The 24,081-nt window shown below is 35.9% G+C and overlaps 1 protein-coding gene across 1 annotated transcript; it reads right to left on the bottom strand.

Annotated features, from left to right (window-relative positions):
* Positions 1–7,571: 7,571 nt before the first annotated feature.
* LOC126789979 (pre-mRNA-processing factor 19-like) lies at positions 7,572–13,880 on the bottom strand. The gene is made up of 17 exons (XM_050516093.1): positions 13,750–13,880; positions 13,548–13,633; positions 13,284–13,355; positions 13,031–13,093; positions 12,779–12,865; positions 11,785–11,956; positions 11,582–11,700; positions 11,315–11,431; positions 10,825–10,980; positions 10,343–10,417; positions 9,639–9,743; positions 9,368–9,484; positions 9,211–9,288; positions 9,035–9,131; positions 8,827–8,878; positions 8,257–8,327; positions 7,572–8,126 (listed from the first exon to the last, which is right to left on the bottom strand). The coding sequence occupies exons 1-17, from the start codon at positions 13,760–13,762 to the stop codon at positions 8,011–8,013; spliced, it is 1,596 nt and encodes a 531-aa protein (XP_050372050.1). The 5' UTR covers positions 13,763–13,880; the 3' UTR covers positions 7,572–8,010.
* Positions 13,881–24,081: the final 10,201 nt, after the last annotated feature.

The raw sequence follows: 24,081 nt of genomic DNA, 5'->3' as shown, positions 1-24,081 counted from the left end.
GGTAACTAGATATGTAACTGTCTCCATAACTAGCTATATGACATTAAATAAAGGTAACTAGATATGTAACTGTCTCCTGCAACTAGCTAAATGAAATCAAGTAAAGGTAAATATATATGTAACTGTCTCGGTAACTAGTTCTGTAACTGTCTCTGTAACTAAGTAAATGACAACAACCATAGGTAACTAGCTATGTAACTGTCTCCGGCTAAATGACATCAAGTAAAGGTCACTAGCTATGTAATTGTCCCCGTAACTAGTTAAATGAGAGCAAGAAAATGTAACAAGCTAAAGGACAACAACTAAAGGTAGCTACGTAAACGACATCAACTAAAGGTAACAAGCTATGTAACTGCCTCTGTAACTAGCTAAATGAAAATAAGGGCGGCATACCAGTTTCTCAACATTCCTGAAGCTATCCCCGTTATCTGGTCTTGACTTATTACGTAACGAATCAAAATAGACAAATATGTATCATTCTCTATCAAAAACCAACAAAGTGTGGTGAAACCCTGTTCCATGTGTCATTGAGAAAAGTATGAGGTCTGCTTTTCCAATTTTCTCATACAGTAGTTCACATAGGAACTTGTGCATGTATTGGGCTTCAAGAGTTTCCGTCGCATTCTGTTTCATACAAAACAAAAGATTAGCTTTCTTTTAGGTTGTCGTTTTTAAAATAAAATTTTCATTTTATTGCTTTCTCAAAAGTCAGTTTTATTTTACCCAAGAATGTGTCTGCATAACTTGCACTGTTGGTGGACAATGATTATTCTTGTCAATCATTTCACCATACAACAAAGCTCCATATGCATCTATAACGTTGTTTGCAACTGGAGCTTGCATTACCATCTGCTCGATTTCATACATGCCTATTTCAGTTGCGATCTCAGAGCCCTCCCAGAAAAAAAGTCTGCACATGAAGTCACAAAGTTACAGTTACACATCCAGATACAAAGATAGTTACACAGATAGTTATCAACAATAGATAGTTACACATCCAGATACAAAGACAGTTACGTAGATAGTTACCTATATAGTTACCAACACTAGATAGTTACATATCCAGATACAAAGAAAGTTACACAGATAGTTACCCAAATAGGTACCAATATCTAGATACAAAGACAGTTACGCAAATAGCCTCGATAGTTACCAACAAGATAGTTACACATCCAGATACAAAGACAGTTACGTAGATAGTTACCAATATCCAGATACAAAGACAGTTACGTAGATATTTACCTAGATAGTTACCAACAATAGATAGTTACACATCCAAATACAAAGATAGTTATACATATAGTTACCCCAATAGATACCCAGATAGTTACCAATATCCAGATACAAAGACAGTTACGCAGATAGTTACCAATAATAGATAGTTACTAGGTCAGTTAGTTAACCAAGTACTTACCCATTTTCATCTTGACAATATTCTCGTAGTCTCTGCTTTGTATCAGGGTCTAAACATTTGTAAACAGGGTGTTTGTCCCAGTCAGGCACTACCACCGGGCTAGCCTTAGGTTCTTCAGTATCAGTTACAGCATATACGGGATTACCGTTCTTTGTCGTCTCAAATACCTCGGGGGAAATATTCAGTTGAGATGTTGTATTCTTCTTCTGTTCTTCAGCCTCCTTTCTCTTCCTTTCCCACATTTCTTTCTCCCATTTTTTCTATTCTCTTATTTTTTTCACGTCATCCCACCAGTATATATTAGACTTGTTCGGAATTCGGGTTTTGGCCTTCAAACGGAAAATGTAAGAGTACAGACCCAAAGAAGATGTTGTCTTTCCAACATTCTCGTCCAATTCAAATTTATGGACCTTCTTCTTCGCTAGCAAATGGTCATACTTTTTCGCTGACAAATGGGCCTTCTTTTTCGCTGGCAAATAGCTTATTGGAGTTGCATGTGGTGATTCAATAATTTGATACTTCTCCGGTTCAGCCTCCATCATCACTTGAGCTGGACTCTTGTAATTACTAGCCGGGATATGAATGACAGGTGAAGTAGGAGTTAAAAAAGGAGAGAATCCAAAATTGAATGATGGCATGTCTGTCACCGGCGACACTGGCAACCATCTTGCTTCTCTAGAGATTGAGTGAGGCGGTGATCGAAGTTGTTGTTGCATTGCATTATCTGTCGAGTAAGAAACATACAAAAATGTTCATGTAACTGCATATGTAACTATCAGTTATAGAATTACATGTATAGTTACCTAAATAGTTATTACAATTCTTAGCATAAATGTTCTGTGTAACTGCCTGTGTAACTATCAGTTACATGTATAGTTACTGAAGAGGTTATTTAAATTCTTAGCAAAATTAGTCATGTAACTACCTGTGTAACTATGAGTTACATCAACTAGGGCTGGGCACGGGCCCGGCCCGGGCAATTTTTTTCAGGGCCCGGGCCCGGCCCGGTTGTAGTGTGACGGGCCGGGTTTTTTTCTAAAAAAACCAGGGCCCGGGTAAAACCCGGCCCGGGTCAATTAATTGCAGGGCCCGGGTAAAACCCGGACCGGTAATATCCGGGCCGAGCCCGCCCGGTTTTCCGGGCCTAACTCTGTTTTTGGCTAGTTGGCGGCGAATCGGCAGTGCGAGGCGACGACAATGGGAATTATGGGATTCAAATTAGTTAAGTTTAAGGTTATTTGGTTATGTTCCAGTGTCATTGTATCTATTCTATAAGTTTAGGATCACTTACGAAAACCAATTACATAATAACACCTAATGTCCCGGGTTTCCGGGTTTTTTTTGTTTAAAGATTTGAAGGCCCGGGACCGGCCCGGACATAACAAAGCCCGGCCCGTTTATCACATGACAACATATGAGCCCGGCAAAAAACCCGGCCCGCCCGGACGGGCCCGGCGGTCCGGTCCGGGTTTATTTTATTTTTCGGGCTTTTTGCCCAGCCCTAACATCAACAGATAGGCAGAACCAATTTTAAAATCACATGTATAGTTACCTAACTAATTACATAGATAGTAACATACCCTTGATGCGCTTCTCAGGTCTTCAATCTACCTTCTCGAGTTCGGAATCTGCAGTATTGAAGAATTTCTAGTTATATTTATGATATATATGACACAGTTAGTTACATATCAACAACTATAATGAGAATTACCCTCAGATTTTTGCACAGCAACCTCTGACTCATGATTTCGCTTTATTGTTGCCTCTTTTTCAATCCTTTCTACCTCTTCTAAAATGTCTGTATCTTGAGACGAGCCCAGTTCAATCACCTCAGCTTTTTTGTTAGCAAAATCACATGTGCAAATGGTAGTTACAATAGCAAAAATGAAATGTGTAACTACAAGTTATTCGTATAGTTACTATAGTTACCTTCGAATTTTTGGTCAGACTCATGTTGCCGCTTCATTCTTGCCCCTGTTTCAATCATGTTTATTTCTTTTTAAGATGTCGGTGTCTTGGGACGATGCCTGTTCGATAACCTCAAATTTTTTTGTGAAAAATCACCTGTGCAAATGGTAGTTACATTAGTTACATTTTACAATAGCAAAAATGAACTGTGCAACTATAATACCAGTCGAAATGCAAGTAAAAATCTTGGATTTAAATATTTTATAACTAGCAAGTCACATAAATTGTTCCATACCAACAAAATGTTTAAATGCAATTTTTTAAAAAAAACCAGAAGATTATTCTAATCCTTTTGCACCTTGATTCTCATCTTTTTTAACTTGTTTGTCTTGATCGTTTGACAATCCATCCCTTTCCTCAAGCTTCCGGATATAGACTTTGAGATCTGAATTTTCTTTCTCGAGTTTTTTGTTTGTTTCAACAATTATCTTCTGTGCGATATACATCATTTCCCAATCACTCTCTAGTTTCAGCAACTTCGCTTGCAGCTCCTCCTTCTCCGTGTTGTGGTTTTCATTCATCTTTCTAAGTTCTTCCGCATGTGAATCTTTTATCTTCACAAATTCCTCTTCATGCGAATCTGTTGTCTTTGACTTCTCCGCATCATCATCTTCATCCAAGCGATCTTCCGCCACATCGAGAAACATTTTCTGAAAAGATTAAATCACATAGTTACTGAACAAGTTACAAAATATCAATACCGTTAGTTTCACAGTTACATACACAGTTACTTTAAACTCATATAGTTACATATCCAGTTACTCACAGTTACTTATCCAATTGCGCAGACAGATACTTATCCAGTTACTCACACGGTTACCTATCTAATTATTCACCTAGTTAAGGAAATATATCTTCTGAAATGACTATTTTCAAAGTCAATCACACATTTACTCAACTAGCTACATGCTATCAACACAGTTAACCATCAAGCTACATGCACAGTTATATTACATACAGACAGTTACACAACCAGTTACTTATGCAGTTACCAAATGTGAAGGATATGATAGCACACTTACCGCCACATCTTTCAAGTTGCAATTTTTCAGCTTTTTCCGGAGCTCTTCAAGATCCCATCTCTTGATCAGTAGCTTCTCAACATCCATACCAGGCATTGTTGGCACATTACCGCTCTTCATGCAAAACCAGTACTGGTATGGAAAATAAAATACACTCAAACAGTTACGAAACAAGTTACATGATACAGTGACACAGTTACCCATCAAGTTACTCAAAGAGATTGGTCGTATTTCTTAAAATCAGTAATGGTACTTGAGATAAAGAGAGCTTACCAAGAAGAGTTGAATACAACCACCAATGTTTTTAATTTCAGCTATGGATCGTTTGAGTTGTGTCATACGTCCTTTCAAATAATGAGTAACTTCCCTCGCCCAACATATGTTCTTCAACTCATCCAAGTTCTCCACAGCCCTTACATAGTCCCATGGAATGTCTCCTTTAACATTGGACCTTAAGAACTTAATCAACATGTCTAGGATCATGAGGCGTGCTACGTTTTCGTCCCTTCTCTCAACCTCTTCTTCAGTTTTCGGATTTTTTTACACTCCTCCTGTATTTTTTTTAAGCACCAGGCCCTTGCCCACATCCTTTTTTTCACCAAAGAAAGTCTTTGTAAAGTCAGATTCTTCACTCACCTTTGTGACAACATAGGACCCATCTAGGTTGAGTCCTAATATATTTGTTGTGTCTGCATTAGTAAGACGGTAGGTCTTTCCTCCAAATAAAAAACCTTCCTTCTTTTCATCATAGCATTCTGCCAGCATTCCAACTTGCAGATTTGATTTGCTGCTCCCCTTCACAAATCTCTGCTCTATCGCTCGAAAAAGCCTCCCAAATGGAATATCATCCAGCAGCTTCATTGCGCCTTCGGGTACAGAGCCGTATTCATTTAAGGAAGGGAGAGAGCTTCTGAATTGGTAAGTTGGTTCCTGTAAATGACAAAAACAAATCATACTCAAATAGTTACTCAATCAGTTACATGATACGCAGATACAATTATTGACACTGTTACTAATCTAGTTACTTTACTGTCACACAGTTACTTAATAAGTTACATGATATGCAGACACAGTTACTCACACAGTTACTAATCTAGTTACTTTACACTCATACAGTTACTCAAACAGTTACATGATACGCAAATGCAGTTACTCACACAGTTATATATCCAGTTACTCACATAGTTACTTTACATATTTTCTAAATGAACTATTTAGGGTCAATCACATAGTTTCTTAACAAGTTACATGATACATTGACACAGTTACACATCAAGTTACATGCACAGTTACTTTGCATTCATACAGTTACCCATTAAATTATTACAAGCAGTTACAAGGTTGAGCACTAACTTTATTGTCTTTTCCTTTCTCAGCTCTACTGCTACTAGTCTTCCTTGCGTTCTTTGTTTCCTATAAAACTCAAAACCAGATTATAGTTGGATGATTAATACACTAACACAATTATTGTACACTCACAGTTACCTATCAATTTATTCCATCAGTTACAATGATAGTTACCTCTCGGTCTCTTCCTTTCCTCATCTCATTTCTCTGCATCTTGGTTGGCTTTGGATGAGCAATAGTCTTCTTTGTTGTTGCCCTTGCTTTCTTTGTTGCCTGTAAATGTTTAAAGTGAATAATAGTTGGATGATAAGTACACTAACAATTACATTACCCAAGCATAGTACTTATGCTAACAGTTTTTATAAGTGTAAAATGAATGTACAATAACTGTTACCTCCTTCTGTTTTTCTTTTCTTGTGTCTTTTTTTTTCCTCTTCACTACTGCATTGTGATCTCTATCATCATTTGCATCGTCATCGTCATTGCTACTAACTTCTTTTCTTTTTCTATTGCCTACTTTTGGGGCCATGTTTATCTGCATATATGAGAAAAAGAGAGATTGATGTAACCTGATATGTACGCAGACATACACAAGGCTAAGTGAACAGTTATGAAATAGTAATCACACAGTTACTTAGAGAATTACCCAACACCAAATAGTTAGCTCAAAGATACAAGCACAGATACTAAGATAGTTACCTAATAATGGTTCCATCCATATGTACACAGAGAAAAATCATACTAAAAACTACAACTAGTAACATTCTCACCTTTGTCTTCTTTGAACCAAAATCCTCATAATCGTCGTTTGCCTCTTCTGAAGGATTATACTCTGAATCACCTTCATTAGTCACAAGATTACAATCATTCCTCGCCTTTGTGCGTAGCTCATAATTTATATCTGATTCTGACCTCAAGGCGTCTGATTTTGATTGTTTGGATGTTGTTTCTTGGCGTGAGCTATCAGAGCTTTTCGCCATTCTTGGAATCCTACTACACAAAGCAAGGCCCTAAATTCACTTCCACAGTTACTTACATAGTTATGTGCATGAACAATCATGAAATCAAATCGATACTGTATAACAATAAATTCAGTTATTTGCATAGTTACTTACACAGTTACGTATATGAAAAATTAGTTACCTAAAAATAAATTCAAATGTTCAAAACACACCAAAAGGAGACTAGCATTATAGCATGGCCATTCATCATACTCACAGAAAAATCGTATTCAACGCAAGCATAGAGTAATCAACCGAGTATAATCACAATTTCATGTAACAACAGCTTTCCCAAGCCTAACTAACTGATATCAAACATAGAGATTCAAATCCATAGGAGGAAGATAAGTTCATATTCAAATGAAGAAGAAAAATTCGTCCGGAATAGTGATTCAAGGTTGTGTTACCCAGATAAATAGTTACCCAAATAGATATTGTAGTGTGTTTAAGCATTCAGATTCAAGTTTATCTCACCTTTGAGAGCGAAGGATAGGCGCGGCGGTAGACGAAGGGAGAGAGAGATGAACTTCGTCGGCAAATCCGATCCGGGCGCCGGTGTTTGTCTCAGTTTGGGGAGAGAGAGAGAGAGAGAGAGAGAGAGAAGGTTGAACGATTTTCAACGAATTTGTTTTGTGCGGTTGGGACAGTTGCAGAGAGAAAGAGAGAGTGTGAAAAAGAAAGAGAGAAAAAGAAATGAAATCCGAGAAAGAGACGGTTTTAGACCATTAGGTTTTGAGTGGCATGTTTGTAATAATTCAAACTTTAAAGGATAGAGATTTTACACATACCCTTATTTCATCAAAAGCCCAAACTAGGAGCTCAAATTAACATTTTGGGTCTTTAAATGCCCTTAATTATCAAACCCCCATAAAGAATCTACAATTTAAAGAGTGCTTAGGAGAAACAACTCTTCATGTTATAGCTTTCGAGGCTCGAAACATGAAATTCGAGCGAATCTCCCAGAAGACTAGTCTCATTAAGAACATATGGAAATTTTGGTACAGAACTACAACATCAGCAATGATAGAGTACAAGATGCCAAGATAATAGAAAATCTCTCGAGCATTCCCCGACTAATAATCTTTAATCTCATTCTGTTTTTCCTTCTCTTTTTTTCTCCCTAAACAATGTCTAAAACTCAGTTGACACTACTACACAAGGAATACAAGGCAGAATGCCCATAGGTACAATTTGCTTCAGAACCACCTCTCCACGCCCACAGAGCTAATAAACAGACGTCAAAATACTCTGCTTCCCTTCAGGACTCCATCTCAACATCACTGCCAGGCAAGCCAAAAATCCGTAGATTTCGGTCCATTGATCCTACTGCAATATATTTGGCATCTGGGCCAAACTTTACACTAGTTGCTTTACCTAAAACCAGATGCATTGTCAGTCCAAATGCGAAACTAAAAAGAAAACAATAAGAAAGGAATGAAACATCTCGCTAGTTCCAATTTACAACCAAAACAAAAAAGGGACAGGTTAGAAGAAGAAACTTAACCTGTGCCAGACATATCAGGGAAAGTTTTTATAGTGTTCCATTCTTGTTTGACACTAGTAGCTTGGAAGACTCTGCAAAAGTACCCAAAAAGATATCAGTTTTCAAAATTTGCATGGAAGTAAGAAACACCGGCAGAATATATATTTGGTCTCAGGGAAAGAAAATTTTGTGAATGGATATGTACATATTGTGATCTTATCAGTTTAATAGACGACTCACAAAATATGCAACATAAACTTTCTCACTTTGACTCGAGGAGAAACGTGCTACTTGGGGAAAAAATTAATTAAGCCAAGATTTCAGTTTTCCTAAATGCCACAATACAAGTGACATAATTAAACGCAGGAAAATTCCACTTCATTATCTTCCTAAAAGGGGAATGAAGATAGCATGGAATGGTGGGGCAATTGAAGTCCAAGGAGGGCGTGCCATAATTTGTAGGATACAAGCATAGAACAGACAGCCTTTCAGTATTCAAATGTACATGTATCTAATTAGAAGAATCCAACTCCTCATCTCCATCAAATGAATTTATACCAATCCAAAAATGTATCTTACACCAAAACTGACCTTATATCAGAGCCTGCAGCAGCAAGGTAACTCCCACTGAAGTCAAATTCAACTGCAAGAGAAAGCTTTCATAATTTATTCTGGGCCAACATGTAGGTTATGAATTAAGATGGAAAACTGGCAGCTACAGCCTTCGTATTGTTAAAAAAGCTTTCATTGCTTGATTCCTGGAATTACTATGTAAAGAATAGTATGGAAAACTACATACCAGAGTTTGTTGGCGTCTCAGGACCATATGGAGTAAATGTCCTGAAGTTCCTCAATTTGCGAAGATCCCAAAGTTTAACACCATCACTAGCGGCAGTCTGATGCAACTCAAATGTAAGATAGCAGAATAAGGTATTATTCAATAATTTATCTACTTTTCTAACAGCAAGCACATACCGCAAGAAAGTAACCATTTTCAGAGAAGGAGATGGAATTTACTGCCCCAATATGTCCATCGAATTTAGCAACCCGTGTCTGTGAATCAATAGAAGAATGAAATTAAATCATGAATTAAAAAAATCATGGACTAAAGCAGATAAAGACCACTACACACCTGACTTTTCACATCCCAGATTTTGACAACAGCCTCTGAGGTACCTGCTCCGAGGATGAGACCATCAGGATGAAAGGCCACAGATGTGTAACCTTGAGATTCTGAAGTATCCTGAACCTAAAGAGCAAAAAGAACTTTCTTCCATCAAAGAAAGGTATAGAGATTCTTGCCAAAGAAAAAAAAACTATCAAGTGTATCTCTGTAACTGCGAAGTAATATGCTTTTCATATGTCAGTCTATAAATGAACTGTAAGCTCGAGAGAATAATAACCTGTGTTAGACATAGCCCGGAGGTGATATCGTAAAAGCACCATGTACTATCAAGAGATGCAGTTACGAAGTAGTTATTTGTGGCATGAACAGTAACAGCTTGCACCTGAAAGTTTTGAGTTGCATTGCTTCAAAATCACATCACTAGCACAGCAATAAATAAATATTTTTCAGGGCAATGCCCAAATAGATATTTACAGAACAGATAATTGGCAGATAGCAGATTGTCTCAAGACAAAAAGGTTTCAATAACTGTACAAAATATATTGCTACATAAAATTACAATTAGCAAACACGTGAATACAGGAACACGTAATTATTTGGACATAGAAATTAGAACCAAGACCCAAAAAAAAGATGGATCGAGAAATGCCATGAAGATAGTGAAATTAAACAGTTCAATTAATCAACCAGTGTACTGATGCTTATTCCAACTCTTGGGCCAATAACATAGTATTCAGAGTTCCATGTGATAAAACTCAGCTAGGCGAACGACATTCTTGGCATTTACAAAAATAACACAGTATATAACAAGCATATCATTTATTAAACTTCTATGTGCAATATACAGTTATGATCATTTGAGATGCCTTGTTCCTCTTCTCAATTTACTGCTCAAAATATTTATGTGCAATTGAAAGGTATTACTCAGGCAACTTTTCAGTGCAATTGTGGTGATAATAAGACAAGTTAAAAACTATTTACCTCAGCTGCATGATCCCTCAACGTGTGGTTACAGTTGTAATTCCCATCATCGGAGCCTTGCCATATGCGAACTGTCTGCAACATTACAAAGAACAGAGATGAGCACTAAAAGATGGAGTGCACTAACTATAATATCTAGTACATTTACAACTATCAAGCCTATGCTATCACATCTTTACAGGCAGACACTGAGTTCACTCCAACTTCGCTAATCTCATTTGTTTATAATAGCATCATGACCCAGACAGGTAAAGCTATGAAAAAAATTAACCATATTCCTTTAAATTCTTTTTTGACCAGTGTTTAAAAACAAAAACCCCATGCTCTCTATCATTAACCATGCAGAATTATCAGTGGCCAGGCGAATGAACATAATGAATGGCATACGATGCCAACAAATGACTAAGATAATGAAGACAAGAAAAGAATAAAATGGTACAGATGCATAAAACCAGAAGGAAAACAATATAAGTGCAACTTACCTTGTCTGCCGACCCAGTTATGACCAGATTATCACGGCCTACAAATTTGACGCTGTTAACCTTCTTTGAATGACCACTAAGAGTAGATGAGATTTGGCCAGATGATTGATCAAAGATTACAGCATTTGTATCAACTCCTCCAGTTGCAATGATGTCCTGGCAAGGGAAAGGAGAAAGCTGGATAAGAAAAGTGATTATGAACTCGAACGTACCTATTAGTTGTTAGCTAATGGCCTGCTTTGGTGCCTTCTTTTCAATTATTATGAATATATGAGTATATAAACTTTATGCAACAATGTTGCACTAACAAATGCATTAAAAGGGTCATCCAGTAAAAATTATTTAAGGAATTCTACAAAAAAATGAGCATCAAAAGTCTACCCCCAACCTTTCTCTTCAGTGCTAATATTCTTTTGCTGAGGACTGACATGGGGTAACACTTGGAAAGCATTAAATAGTAGTAAGCAAAATAAAACAAATAAAAATTTACCTTTTCATGATGAATATCGATCGACAAAATTCCTGGCTTGCTTGTTTTATGAAGAGGATGACTGGATATCTGAGTATACCTCTCCAAAGCATCAATGGGAGCCAATGTGGAAGATATCTGAATAATGAACAATCCGAAATTGTAAGATAAATGCTATGTGGAACCTGAACTTCGCCAACACTTTCACTCAAAAGTGAACACACACACATACAGATATATAATACATAAATATATAGAGTTACAGAAAAACAGTAGCACAAAATGTACTTGTCGCTTCTTTCGCTGCTGTGATAGTGCTGTATTACAGTCTGTCAGCTCAGCTAGGATAGTGGGGGATATCCCAGGGCGCATATTCATCACACCATGTCCAATCTGGTCATCAGCAACTACAAAAGAACATATTCAAATGTGTTAGAAGATGGATATCTTACATAACATCAAATATACCAAATCTCAGGTAGGAAAAAAACCTTGTGTTCCATTGCTATGGACAGGAGCATTCCCTGCAACAGCAGTGGCTGGGGTTGACATAGGAATTTGTCTGTCTGCCATAGGAATTTGTCTGTCTGCCTGAGCAAGTAACGATCTTGCTTCGTCCCTCTCCTTCTTGAGTCTTGCAATAACACGACAAGCAGCATCATGCTGCCAAGATGCAGCCAATTACAAAATTTAAGTTAGCACTCATATTACAAATTTACTATTTACAAAAGAACAACAGAACGTACAGTATACTATAGAAGTTATGCATTTCGGAAGGAAAAAAAATACGTGCGATATGCACTTTTGATGATAACAATACAAAACCTTATGACTGGAATAAGTTGATGCAAAGTGAGATCATGGACCTCTTAAAACATTTTAAGAAGGCTCCCTAAAATAAAAATAATATCCTGAATAAATAAAGATTACACATTACAAAGCAAACCCAGCAGTAAAAATAGTCATCAAAGAAAATGCTGAGGCGTAATGCCTATCTAAACTGCCCTACCGGCAATCAACAAATGACACAGATAAATAGAACTGCGACCTATCAATCATCATGAGTCCTTTGAAAACATTCAAGACAGCTTTTTTAAGGATGTGTTCAAAAACTCATGTTTCATGAGGTTCTTTGAGTGAACAATCTAGGGACTAATAATTATCCTTTACTAATTTAAAAACCAGAAATAGACCATTCAACGAACTGTTAACATATTCAAGAGCATGATACTATGACCAAATTGAATCAACAATGCCAAGTAAAATGAAAAACAGTTGCAAAAATTAAAAAAACTTAGGAATTTTAAAAAAGACAACTTTCATATAATATAACAAGATTTCACGACCTATCAGAGCTCAATTACAAACATATGTCAGAAACTATAAGGGAAACTAAGATACTACTTCTCTTACATGATCTAAATCAGGATACAGTTGACACAAAAACATGCACATGATTCAAAAGTTCATCCTAGTTGGCAGTACCTGATACAAAGCGTGACTTAACTCTTGCCTTGCTGTATGTAGTTGTTTCTCCATCGCAAAATTGGATAGCATCAAACTGTCCCATTCCTATTGATAAGAGTGACAAAGCACGAAACATTAAACGACTAGATAAAAAATTAACACTGTTTACACACTATATGAAAAAAAATACAATAAAAGGAGGCAATATTGTACATCCATTGAGTCTGATATAGGGCATTATAACAATAAGAGTATATTCAAAAGACTTACGTTCTGAAACATTCCGAGCATGCCAGGGATACTCGCAGCTTGTACAGGTCTGGGCCTCACTATCTGCACAAGAAGCCATCAAATAGTTAATTAACACAGAAAGCTACAATAATCAAAACACGCTAGCTAGCTAACTCAACTTATAAAGTTATAATCCTCTCACATATGTTCTGACCAGTAAACTAATTCAAAATTGAACCGAAAGTCGTACCGAAACAATGATACATTCTAAACAAATCAAAACCAAGCATACCTTGCCGGTTTTAACCGGAACGATATCATCAGCGGTGAGAGCTTCGCCGGTGATTGGGCATTTTCCATATTCCTAATAATTTCACACCACCACAACATCCTTACTTAGTCTAAGCATCACTAAAATTGAAATAAATCTCCGCATAAAACAAAATGTAACAGCTTACAAAATCAGCCTAAATCATGTAAAATTCAAACAGTGAGCACTAGTACAGCAAAATCCAAAACCCTAGAACGAGCTCGGAGAGAGAGAAACGGAACTCACCGAGATGTGGCGCTCTATTAACCGCTTCTCGAAGAGCAGACCAGACTTCCTAGAGACGACGGGCTCTTCCGGCACCTCACCGGAGACTGTACCGACGGAGAAGAGAGATCAGCGAGAGTAAAGCAGCAAATGCGAGAGAAGATAACAGAGATGGATAGTTAGAGAAAGAGAGAGAGAGAGAGAGAGAGAGAGAGAGGCTTACTTGAGCAGTTCATTTCGGCGGAGAGAGAGAGGGAGAGCTAGGGTTTTGCGACGGAGGCTCGCCGTGCTAGGGAGTGGCGGTGAAGTCTCTGGGAGCTTCGACTGTGAATTTGGCTTCTTTGGATTTGTGAGTTGTATCCCTAACTTTTATTTACAATGAGAAATGATTAAATCAGGCGTGACTTCGTATGGGCTTTCTTAGAGCAGGCCCAAATTCAATGGACTGCTCCAAAGAATTGTCGACTCCGGGTCAGTTCAATCGGGTTGAACCGACTAATATTTGGTAAATATGATTTGCAGAATCTTCGGGGAAGTCCCGGATACTTTCCATACTGAACAGTTATTTAAGTTATTTCACTAATTCTATATAGTATACATACTTTCCATAATTATTATTTTTTTTCCAAATTTTTGTCCGGTACTAGATTAAAGATCCTAAACTTCATTCCATCGACTTCTAGAACAAAAATCCGAACTTGCATCCAATTTATCTAAACCTCCTGGCTCTCTGGTCAAAGCCCATAAGGCCCTGTTTGGTTGGCAGGAAATTCTACTATGGAAAAGGAAATTATTTCAATTTATATCCTTAAATGTTGTTTAGTTATAATTGAATATTGAAATGGAAATAAAAAATGTGATTTAACTAGAAATTGACTCTCTCTTAAAGTCGAAAATAAATTACCTACTCAGGGGTAGGCCTGTAAAATTGACAGGGCAGGGCCGGCCCAGCCCTAAGATATGAAGACCCACATACTACCTGGCCCATGCCTTTTTCAGCCCTAGGTGTAAAATGTGTAGGGCAAGGTCATCCCTATCAAAATATGTGAAGCCCGAGCCCGCCCTTTGGGCGGATAAAGTTTGGGCTTAAAAAGCCCGCCCATGACTCAACCTACATTTGACCCGTGATTTTTAGATAATAAAATATTTTAATTTTCATTTGAAAATTTTAATTGAGATATGAGTTGAACTCATGAACCCTCTCTTATAAGACTAACACATTTGTCAATTGAACCAACATAATTTGCTGGTTATATGACTTATATTAATCACTCATAAATTGATAATAAAATTTTGACATTGAGAATGGGTCGAGCTATGGGTCGTCCCCATAGTATACCGTATGGGCAGGGCTTTGGGTCAGCTCAGGGCTTGAAAAATATTGTCCATACCCTACCCATTTTAAAACGGGCCGAGTAAAGCACACCCATTGGTTTGGGTCGAGCAGACCTACAGCCCAATTTTTTAGGCTAAATATGGGTATGTCTGTCAGCCCTAGGCTTAATTTACAAGCTTACTTAGAGGTGGTATTCTATTTCCATTCCCATCAGCAAAAACTAATTTCCTTAAAAATTGCATCTTCTTTCTTTATAAATGAGTTTTTGATAGAAGCATTTAGTGCAACGTTCTAAACATATTTTTACCTCCATTTGTACTTTACTTAGCTCTTATTGTTGTAGTATTGGGTCATTTAGTCGAGTTAGGAGTCTATGGTGGCGTTAATTGCATTTTGGTGTTAAAACAGGTTGAAAACAAAGAGATTGTCGAGAGTCCTATTTAGAGTAGGATTCCTTGTGTAACTAAGAAACCTAGTTAAATTAGGAGTCTTCATTAATCGGCATTTCTATAACATTTGTGATATATTGAGAATCCTACTTGCATTAAGAATCCTTTTTAGACTAGGAAACGTACCATTTGGGAAAATTCTACTTAAATCGAAACTTTTATTCTGTAACTTTCCTAATCGTACTTTCCTACTCTGTAACTTACTTGTCTTTTATTATTTTCATATTTTAAAGATGAGATTGTGTAGCTAGAATGAAGAACAAGATAGAGGAAAAGAAGCAAAGGAGGAAAATAAAAAAAGAATGAGACACCTAAAAAGGGGAAGAAGAAGAAGAAATTGATCAAATGAGATTGCACCCACCAATGACAAAAGTAAGAAAGAAAAAGAGAGAAAAAAAAGAAAAAAAAGAGATAATGCAAGAGCAAAAGAATGAGACACCTAAAAAGGAGAAAAATAATGAATTTATTAAAGAAATTTGCACCCACCAATGACAAAAATAAGTAAAATAAAAAAAGAGAAATAAAAAGGAAGCGAATAAAAAAATATAATGCAATAGAGAAAAAATGTGACACCTAAAAAAGAGAAAAATAAAGAATTTATCAAAGGAGATTGCACCCACCAATGACAAAAATAAGTGAAAGAAATTGAGGAGAAATAAAAATGAAGAAAATAAAAAGAGATAATACAAGAGAGAAAGAATGCGACACCTAAAAAGGAGAAAATATGAGATTGCACCCACAAATGACAAAAAAAATTGAAAGAAATTGAAGAGAAAATGTCAAAGCTATAGTATTCAAAGAGCCAAAACTCTTATATAAATAACACATTATTCATAAAGAAAAATCATCACTTCTCATTAGCATTCAAGAGCCAAAACTCTACCAAAACACCACCATAAATTTCCCTCACAAATCAGCCAAGTCGACCACCCCAAAACCATCATCATCTCCACCAAGTTTCACCTATTGCAGCCGTACCTCTAAGGTTCCTACAACATGTGATTCTCGCAACTCATCTACATGGCTTTGTTTATTTGTGTCAATCTACAATTTTTTGTCTATGAAGATTGTAAGTTGCTGTTTATGTAGAAGTATTAGTTTTGTATTTGTTTAAAAATTTTCATATTGTATTTGATATGTTTTTGAGACTATGCCGAATCTATGTTCTTATAATTATTGAAGTTTGTATTTCTATTGTTGTGTTCTACTCTTCTTTTACTTGCTCTTAGATAATTTTCAGATATGTGTATACGACTTTAGTGCTTGAATGCAGTCCCTAAAATTGTATTTGAGTGCTATCTTCATCATCCATATTGACACAAATCGAATCATGCCATAAGTATGTTCGGTTTGTGTTAATTAAAGTGGGAAATTCTGGAAATTTACATGTACCCCATGATGAGTGACGTCACCGTGAAGCATATCTCCAACAAAGATTTGGTGCTTAAATGTAATCTTGTTTGATTTATACCCTAAGTGTTGTTAAACTTGATTGCATGCAATTTAAGTGAGGCCCTAAGTCAACTTAAACGTCAATAGAAATCTTACATGATTAGATGTTCTCTTAAGGCTCTAATTGTATTGGTATCTAAAAGTATTTAATCAGATGAATTAAATGCATAATAGAACCAAACTTGTAATTATGTGGTGCATTGGTGAATTTGGTTTAGTTTGGTAAAAAAAAGTCGATCATGTAAATAGTAATTTAGGTTTTATTTTAGTAGTTAATAATCAATTTCAAACCCCCCATTATTTGTTAACACTAAAAGTTTAGAATTTTCTTCAATTTCCCAGACTGAACGATCCTTACTTATTTTATACTAACGATGACATTTTAAATGGTTAATTGTGAGACGTCATAGAACACTATATCAGTTTTAATGAAAATTTGTATTAAATATTCTATTCTAATTACTTACCAAAATAATTCTAATTTTAAATTCTAATATATACCGAACACTCGTATTTAATTAACAAAACATTTTCTATTTCCATATTAGCCTGGAAATGAAATGAAATTATTTTTCTTTTTTCATATTCCATTTAAACAAACGGAGCCTAAGTAGTAAAGAGTGAATGACATGCAGGGATATCGATGTTGCGTACGTTGTTTTTTCATTGTTATATTTCTCTACTAAACATATATTATGTACTTGATCGCCTTAAATTAGTGAGCATGCAGGAGCGGTACTAGTCTATATGCCACACTAGAAATAGTATGTCGTCTGGACGCAAGGCAATCTACTACCCTGGCTACTTGTGATGAATGAAATTGAGGGGAGTTAGAGGCAATGTTCTACAAATGTCTGGTACAGTAATGGCCTTATGGCCGCCTTAATTATACTAAAGACCAAGCTTTTAAATTAAATCTTGAAAAAAAAGACAATCATAAACTTCACTAGAAAATACAACGGAAGGCCGGATGCCCTAAATTCCTGGAAAGATTAGTAAAATAATCAAATAGAAGAGATGTTCAATCAGTACGAAATCAATTTAGTTGATATATCTTGTATGGCTCTTCAAGTACGCTAGCTCTACAAAACAATTTGATCAAAAGCCATAAATCTTTTTATTTGTGGCATTTGCATAATATTCCACAAAACCTATAAAATGTGACATTTTAATTATTATAATAGTGCAAATGTCACATTTGTATGGGTTTTGTGGGATATTATACAAAGACCACCTCACTAAAAGCAACAAATTGGCCACAAAAGATATGTGGCCTTTGCTCAAATTTTGTGTAGAGTAGAAGAAGATAGATCGATCACCCTGTTAAGTGAAGAATCTAATTCTCTCAACGACCTAGCTACATCGATCGATTGTAAACTTTATACTTTCCTTGCCCTAATGACATTAAACTCGGTTTTTAGCCTTTACTTGAGTTTGGGAAAAGATTACGGGGACATAGACAAGAATGTGTAAATTGTATACCAAAATAAATACATCTTTGCATCAAAAAGAGAGACAAACCAGACATATAGTTTGATTGTGTACAGCTAGGTATATATTGTAGCACTCCGATCCATTAGAATATATTATATTGTAGCATTCTTAGTTAGCATATATAAATGGATGCCTATGAGCCTTTTGCCAAATTAGTTAACAATATTCCCTGCGAATTAGACATAAGAATTTAGGACCATTAATTAATTCATCGATGGTGATAAATCAGTATTATAATCTGCCTCCTCATCTGCTTAATATCATGCATGGTCCAAAGTTACAACTTTCAAGTGAAAGGATTGATGTTACGTTGCAGCTAGCAGAACCTTGACTAACTTGTTTAATTAGTACTTCTATCTAGCTCCACTTTATCGTATGGATCTTCCAATTTTACTGGCACGTGCAATGACAATGGATACATAAGTGGTGGAGGTAACATAAATAAAATCTATACACGAGGGCGTACGTATTTTACATCCAATATGTTGGATACGTACGTACATAAACATCGATCAACGACTGACAACTGCTCATCCATGTATATTGTTTGCGGTTGTCATTTGTCAATAAGTTTATCGTAAATCCATTTGCTTACCGGTTCATTATATGATTTAATGATTTATCATAAGTGCGTCCATGCATATCAATAAGTTGATGATTGATTAATTGTCTTCTGCGCTCAGGATTAAAATTGGCTTAATAATTTAATATATACGTACCGTACGTCAATCCACATGAGTTTGCTAATTAACAATCGTCGTCCATAATAGGCACAGTTATGTTCTGTTAAATTGTTAATTGGAGATTGATAAACTATTCACTCGTAGTTACACATAACACATCAATGTATAAAAATATTTTCTGCACTACAATGATAACGGTAATAATTTCCAGATCATTTTATATTTCACGTTCTCCAATTGGTTACCGTCGTTCAAATTTGATTCTTGAGTGTAAATGAGTAAGTCTGTACGTACATGCACTGCAATCCGTAGCCAGCCAAAGTACGTACCTCCATTAGTTTTGGGTAGAGTATCTCAACTGGCACCAACCGATTACAACCATGTGGAGCGGAAGAAAAAGATCAGAAGTGCGTAGCTGCAACATCCTTATTCCCTGACGTTCCTTCAGCAGAGAATTTCTTTGGAATCTTTCCGACTTTCTGTCAATCCATCAGTAAAGCATACAAGTTCGATCAAACATATATAATCTTTGATTCCCAGAAATCGTATATTATCCGGCCTTCTGCCATAATCTAACACACAAATCACTTCATGCCGTAGAATTTTAGCCATAACCAGAAATGAGGGAAACTTTCAAAGGGTGCGTAAACAGGGCCCTAGATGAGATTTTAGGACCTGAGACGAGATTGGAAAATAGTGCCCTCTATTAGTGGTAATCCAATAAAAATAATGTACGACGAGTGTACAATATTGTGTCACATAATACTATCTAATTTTTTTTATATATTATTCAAAAGCCAAATAGAAATTTAGCTTGGACAAATACTAATAAATCCTGTAATCAATAAGATGTTATTAATTTATTGTAATAAGTGGGTTGTTATTGTAAGATACAATGTTATATAACAAAAAGTTTTACACAATTACGTAATATATATTTTATCAGGCTAATTATTATTCTCAAACCCACCTTCTTGATTCATACAAAAGTTTTTTGACTTTTTTCACCATATTACACTAAAACCTCTCTTTCGTGGTGCCCCCAAGACCTTTGGTGTCTGAGGGTGTTGCCTCTTGGGCCACTCCTCAGGTCTAGGCCTATGCGTAAAGATTGGTTTAGATTGAAGAACGTGCTCAACTTCACCAACAATAGCAATTTAGCATATCGCTTGGTAATCCACGTTGCTCAATCTAGTGTAAGATATATACGTGCCTGAGGTTGCCATGACACCCCTCAGGGTTTTGGCAGTGGTAAAATGTTTACATGGTACTTTATTAAATTCAAGCCATAATTGACTATTTTCCTCATGATGGCACCCCCAAGTTCCTTATATATAATGTGTTTACCATAATTCCACTAGATTTATAAATTTATCAGATCTAATACATTAATTACTTTCACAAAACAAAAGCAATTTTTTTAATTATGGACTAGGAGTAGTAATTGAACATAGGTAAAGCTAATTTTACTTTGTTATGTAGAGCAATCTAATCCATCAAAGCAAATTGTGTGTACATTGAAAATGTAATTGTTGAAAACTTAAAGACTCGATTATTGACGACTTTCACAATATGCATAAATGAAGTTGATTAATTTTTGTTATTGTGGTTTTTCTTTTCATTCTTATAATAGCCCCCCACACTTATAATTCATAGTTCCGCCCCTGTATATGAGGATCGATATGAAGCATGTACACCAGCACACGCATGCTGCTTTTAAATTGATTATGATGATGCATCATGCATGCGTGCACGCTGGGTGGTTTGAACTTAATTTGGAGCATGCATGCATTTAGAAACGATGCGAGCTAAGTTATTAGCATATAATTAACATGCAGACTATAGTGTGCAACTATGCAAGTATTTATTCAGATGTTTCAAATCCATCATACAGTATCATTCTCGAACGCCTTAATTAGGCCCTTAGCGCGCTACATCTCCAATATCGCGGGCCACGTAAAGAAGAACATTTGAAACAAGAACTTACGCAAAAGCAACTGTTCTCTTTTGATGGTTTCCATCATAATATATGATTATATGACGTACTTAGTGAGGTATACATGGCCGGCTCAAACTTTACGGCGTCCCTATGCAAAAGTTAAAAATGCCACCCTAAACAGTATCTATTACGAGTGCTGAATCTGAGGGATCATGTGCCTCGTAGTTTGTATTCCGATGTGTCAGTTCAGTGGAACTTGCATACAACAGATGTCAAGTCAAAGGGTCAGTGGTGCGCCGACTTTTGACCTTTCGAAGCTTAAGTTAGTATTCGGAGCAGAATTCAAGTTCGGGAGTTAAAAACGTAGGAATACATTACCATTTTTAGGAGATTTCTGGTGGGCCTTATAGGCGTACTGGGAGAAGTGCAATTCCCTTTTCCCGATGTGGCAAAACGTGCATGAGCACTGTGCATTTACTGTTCTGACGAGTTACTTTGGACGGCGCCGACAGCGGTGACTGAGCCGGATATTATGTGGCAGGTCATGCTAGCCTAGTATCTCACCAGGTTAGGTCCCCTACCGCTAGTCCGGCGACCGGAATAGAAGGAGATTTCGCTGAAAATTGTCCCGTCAGGGAGATGTGTTAACAAAACTATAACATTTGCAAAGTCATATATTCATTGATTACAAAAACCATTGTAACAACCATTGGACATCCATTACAAAATCCCAAATTAAAGTCATATGTTCACTCACATAGTGACATGAGCTAAATTAGCTAAAGTCAAATTTTAGCTACTACATCTAAAAATTAAGCCTACAAATTAAGGCAAATATTCAATAGAAATGAAAAATTTTCCATACTCATCAATCTCAATAAGCTGATCTCCTAGTATCAAACTTTCATTTGAATATCTTTCTCCTTGCCTTCTTAGCTACAAAGTCATCAATTCGTTTATTATAGTTAATATTTTGCAAGTATTTCATTCTCAATTGAAATTAAAGCAAGTCCATTTAATCTTTCTAATTTTTAAATCAATGTGAATGAAAATAACAATTAGAGATCGAGAGAAGCAAAGATACATAAATGAGATATTGAGATTTGGGAAATGAAAACTCACCTTAGCAGAAGTGAATTAAGTGATCGATGAGTTTGAGGCCCTAAATTGCAAGATGAATGGATTTTTTGTTGTCTTGTTCACTCTTCGGTCCTCCATTCAAATCATTGAAATTGATTTGAATGGCAAATTGGCTGAGAGAATAAGTGAAAGAGAGAAGAATTGAAGTCTGGAACGAGAGACCAATTTGGCGGCCCTCCCTTGTCACAAATTCTGTATTTTTGGGTTAAATTGTAATTTAATTGGGTTAAATATATAATTATAAATAGATATAAATATATATATTGGGCATTAAGGAGGTCCTGAAAATTTGTGGCCTTCTGCGTGTGACCACAATGTACAGGCGAAAAGCTGGCCCTGGAGGTAAAAATATTCATCAGTGATACTTCAAGTACCTGCTCTACATTTTAATATTCAGATCGAGTTTGAAGTCCTATCTCGATCTCGATTGATCAAAATCGATCTCATTTTCATTTGATTAGAACAAAAGGATGGATATCTAAATGCCCACTAATTTTCCACTTGCGTCGAAATTGCGAGGCATTTTAAACTAAGTCAATGAAGCACTGATCAAGCATAATTCTTCTGAAAGGGAGAGCTCGTTTGGAGTTTTGTTGGCTAGCTATATATCTGGTTCATATCTTGTTGGGTTGATCAAGGTCATCTACTCATCTAGAAACTAGCAAGCTTAAGTGAGCAAGTATAATTTTTCTTTTCTTTCAAATTATAATGGATCTTGTTCGATGAAGTAGAATAATTACTTTGTTATCCACTGCGTATTATTCCCAAATTATTAGTCTTAATTCTAAGCATACCACTTAATATTCCACATTCGACAATGAAACTCGATTTTTCTCTGAAATCGACCTTGTAATCGATCCAAGTCATATTTCTTGTCTTTCTAATTATGGAACCTCAGGTATCTACTCTAGTTAAGAAAGTAACATGCATCTAATATGACTATATGGTGGTAATTCACAAGCAGCCATGATCTGACTCATCTCAACCTGGGTTTTATAGTTTCTTGCTTGTAGAATATAAACTACAAATTCACAATTTAGAAGCTGTGCGTGCATGACATTACTTTTTTGTTTGGCTCTTTTATCTTTTCACATAATCATCAAATTAATTAATGAACTGAAGAAAAGTTAGATATATTCCTCTGATTTGTAAGTAAATTAAAAATAATTTATTATTTACACGATCGATTTCTTGCACTTTATAAAGTGGTGGCCAGTTAACCGAAGGGCCGGCCCCTGGTCATCGTTCTCCGGCGGCCGGTGGGTCATGGAGAATCTGATTCCGTATATTTGATATCTTTGCGCAATTAGAAAAGTGAGTGATGTTGGTACGGCAATAGTACGGTGTTTATCCGCTCCGATCCATGCATGCTCGATCAAATTGTTAGTTTGATTCTCCCTATAGATTCTCAGGGTCTTCCATAAGTAATTGAGTACAGTAGCGTTGTTCATCGATATATATTATAGATGGAAATTGAAACTAAAACAAGTTATTAATAAAATAAGCTACATTTTCATCAATGCTAACTATGTAAATGTGTTTCTGCACCACATGCAGATCTCAGGGGGTTCAATATTAAGTACCAAATCATCAATCATAAGTTGAAAAAATAGAAAGTACTAATATAATATAATATCAAAACTCTTATTTAATAGGTTTAAAAGAATCCAAGAATCCGTTTAAAATAAAACATAAATAATAGATATTTAATCATAATCACGTGTGAAGAGATAAGATTTGACTCATTTGTAAGATAGTGGGAGGTAATATCTATACTATTAATAATCCAAACATACTCTTTTAACCAAAACGTCTGTGAAACTACATTAACAACCCTAAAATATAGGCTAATTTTAAATAATTTAATAATCGAGGGATAATTTAGTAAATACAAAAAGATAATAAAGTAAAATAAAAATCTATTTTCCAAACGAGTAACTACCTTATCATCAGTAACCATCCCATGATCTAGATTACATCCCATGACTAATTTTTATCATTAATTTATTTTTTTGATAACTGTCTCTCCCACTATCTCATCTTCTGTATAATCTTTTTATTT

This window comes from Argentina anserina, chromosome 4 (assembly GCF_933775445.1).
Source record: "Argentina anserina chromosome 4, drPotAnse1.1, whole genome shotgun sequence".
NCBI lineage: Eukaryota > Viridiplantae > Streptophyta > Magnoliopsida > Rosales > Rosaceae > Argentina > Argentina anserina.
This window is presented reverse-complemented; position numbering and strand designations above follow the sequence as displayed.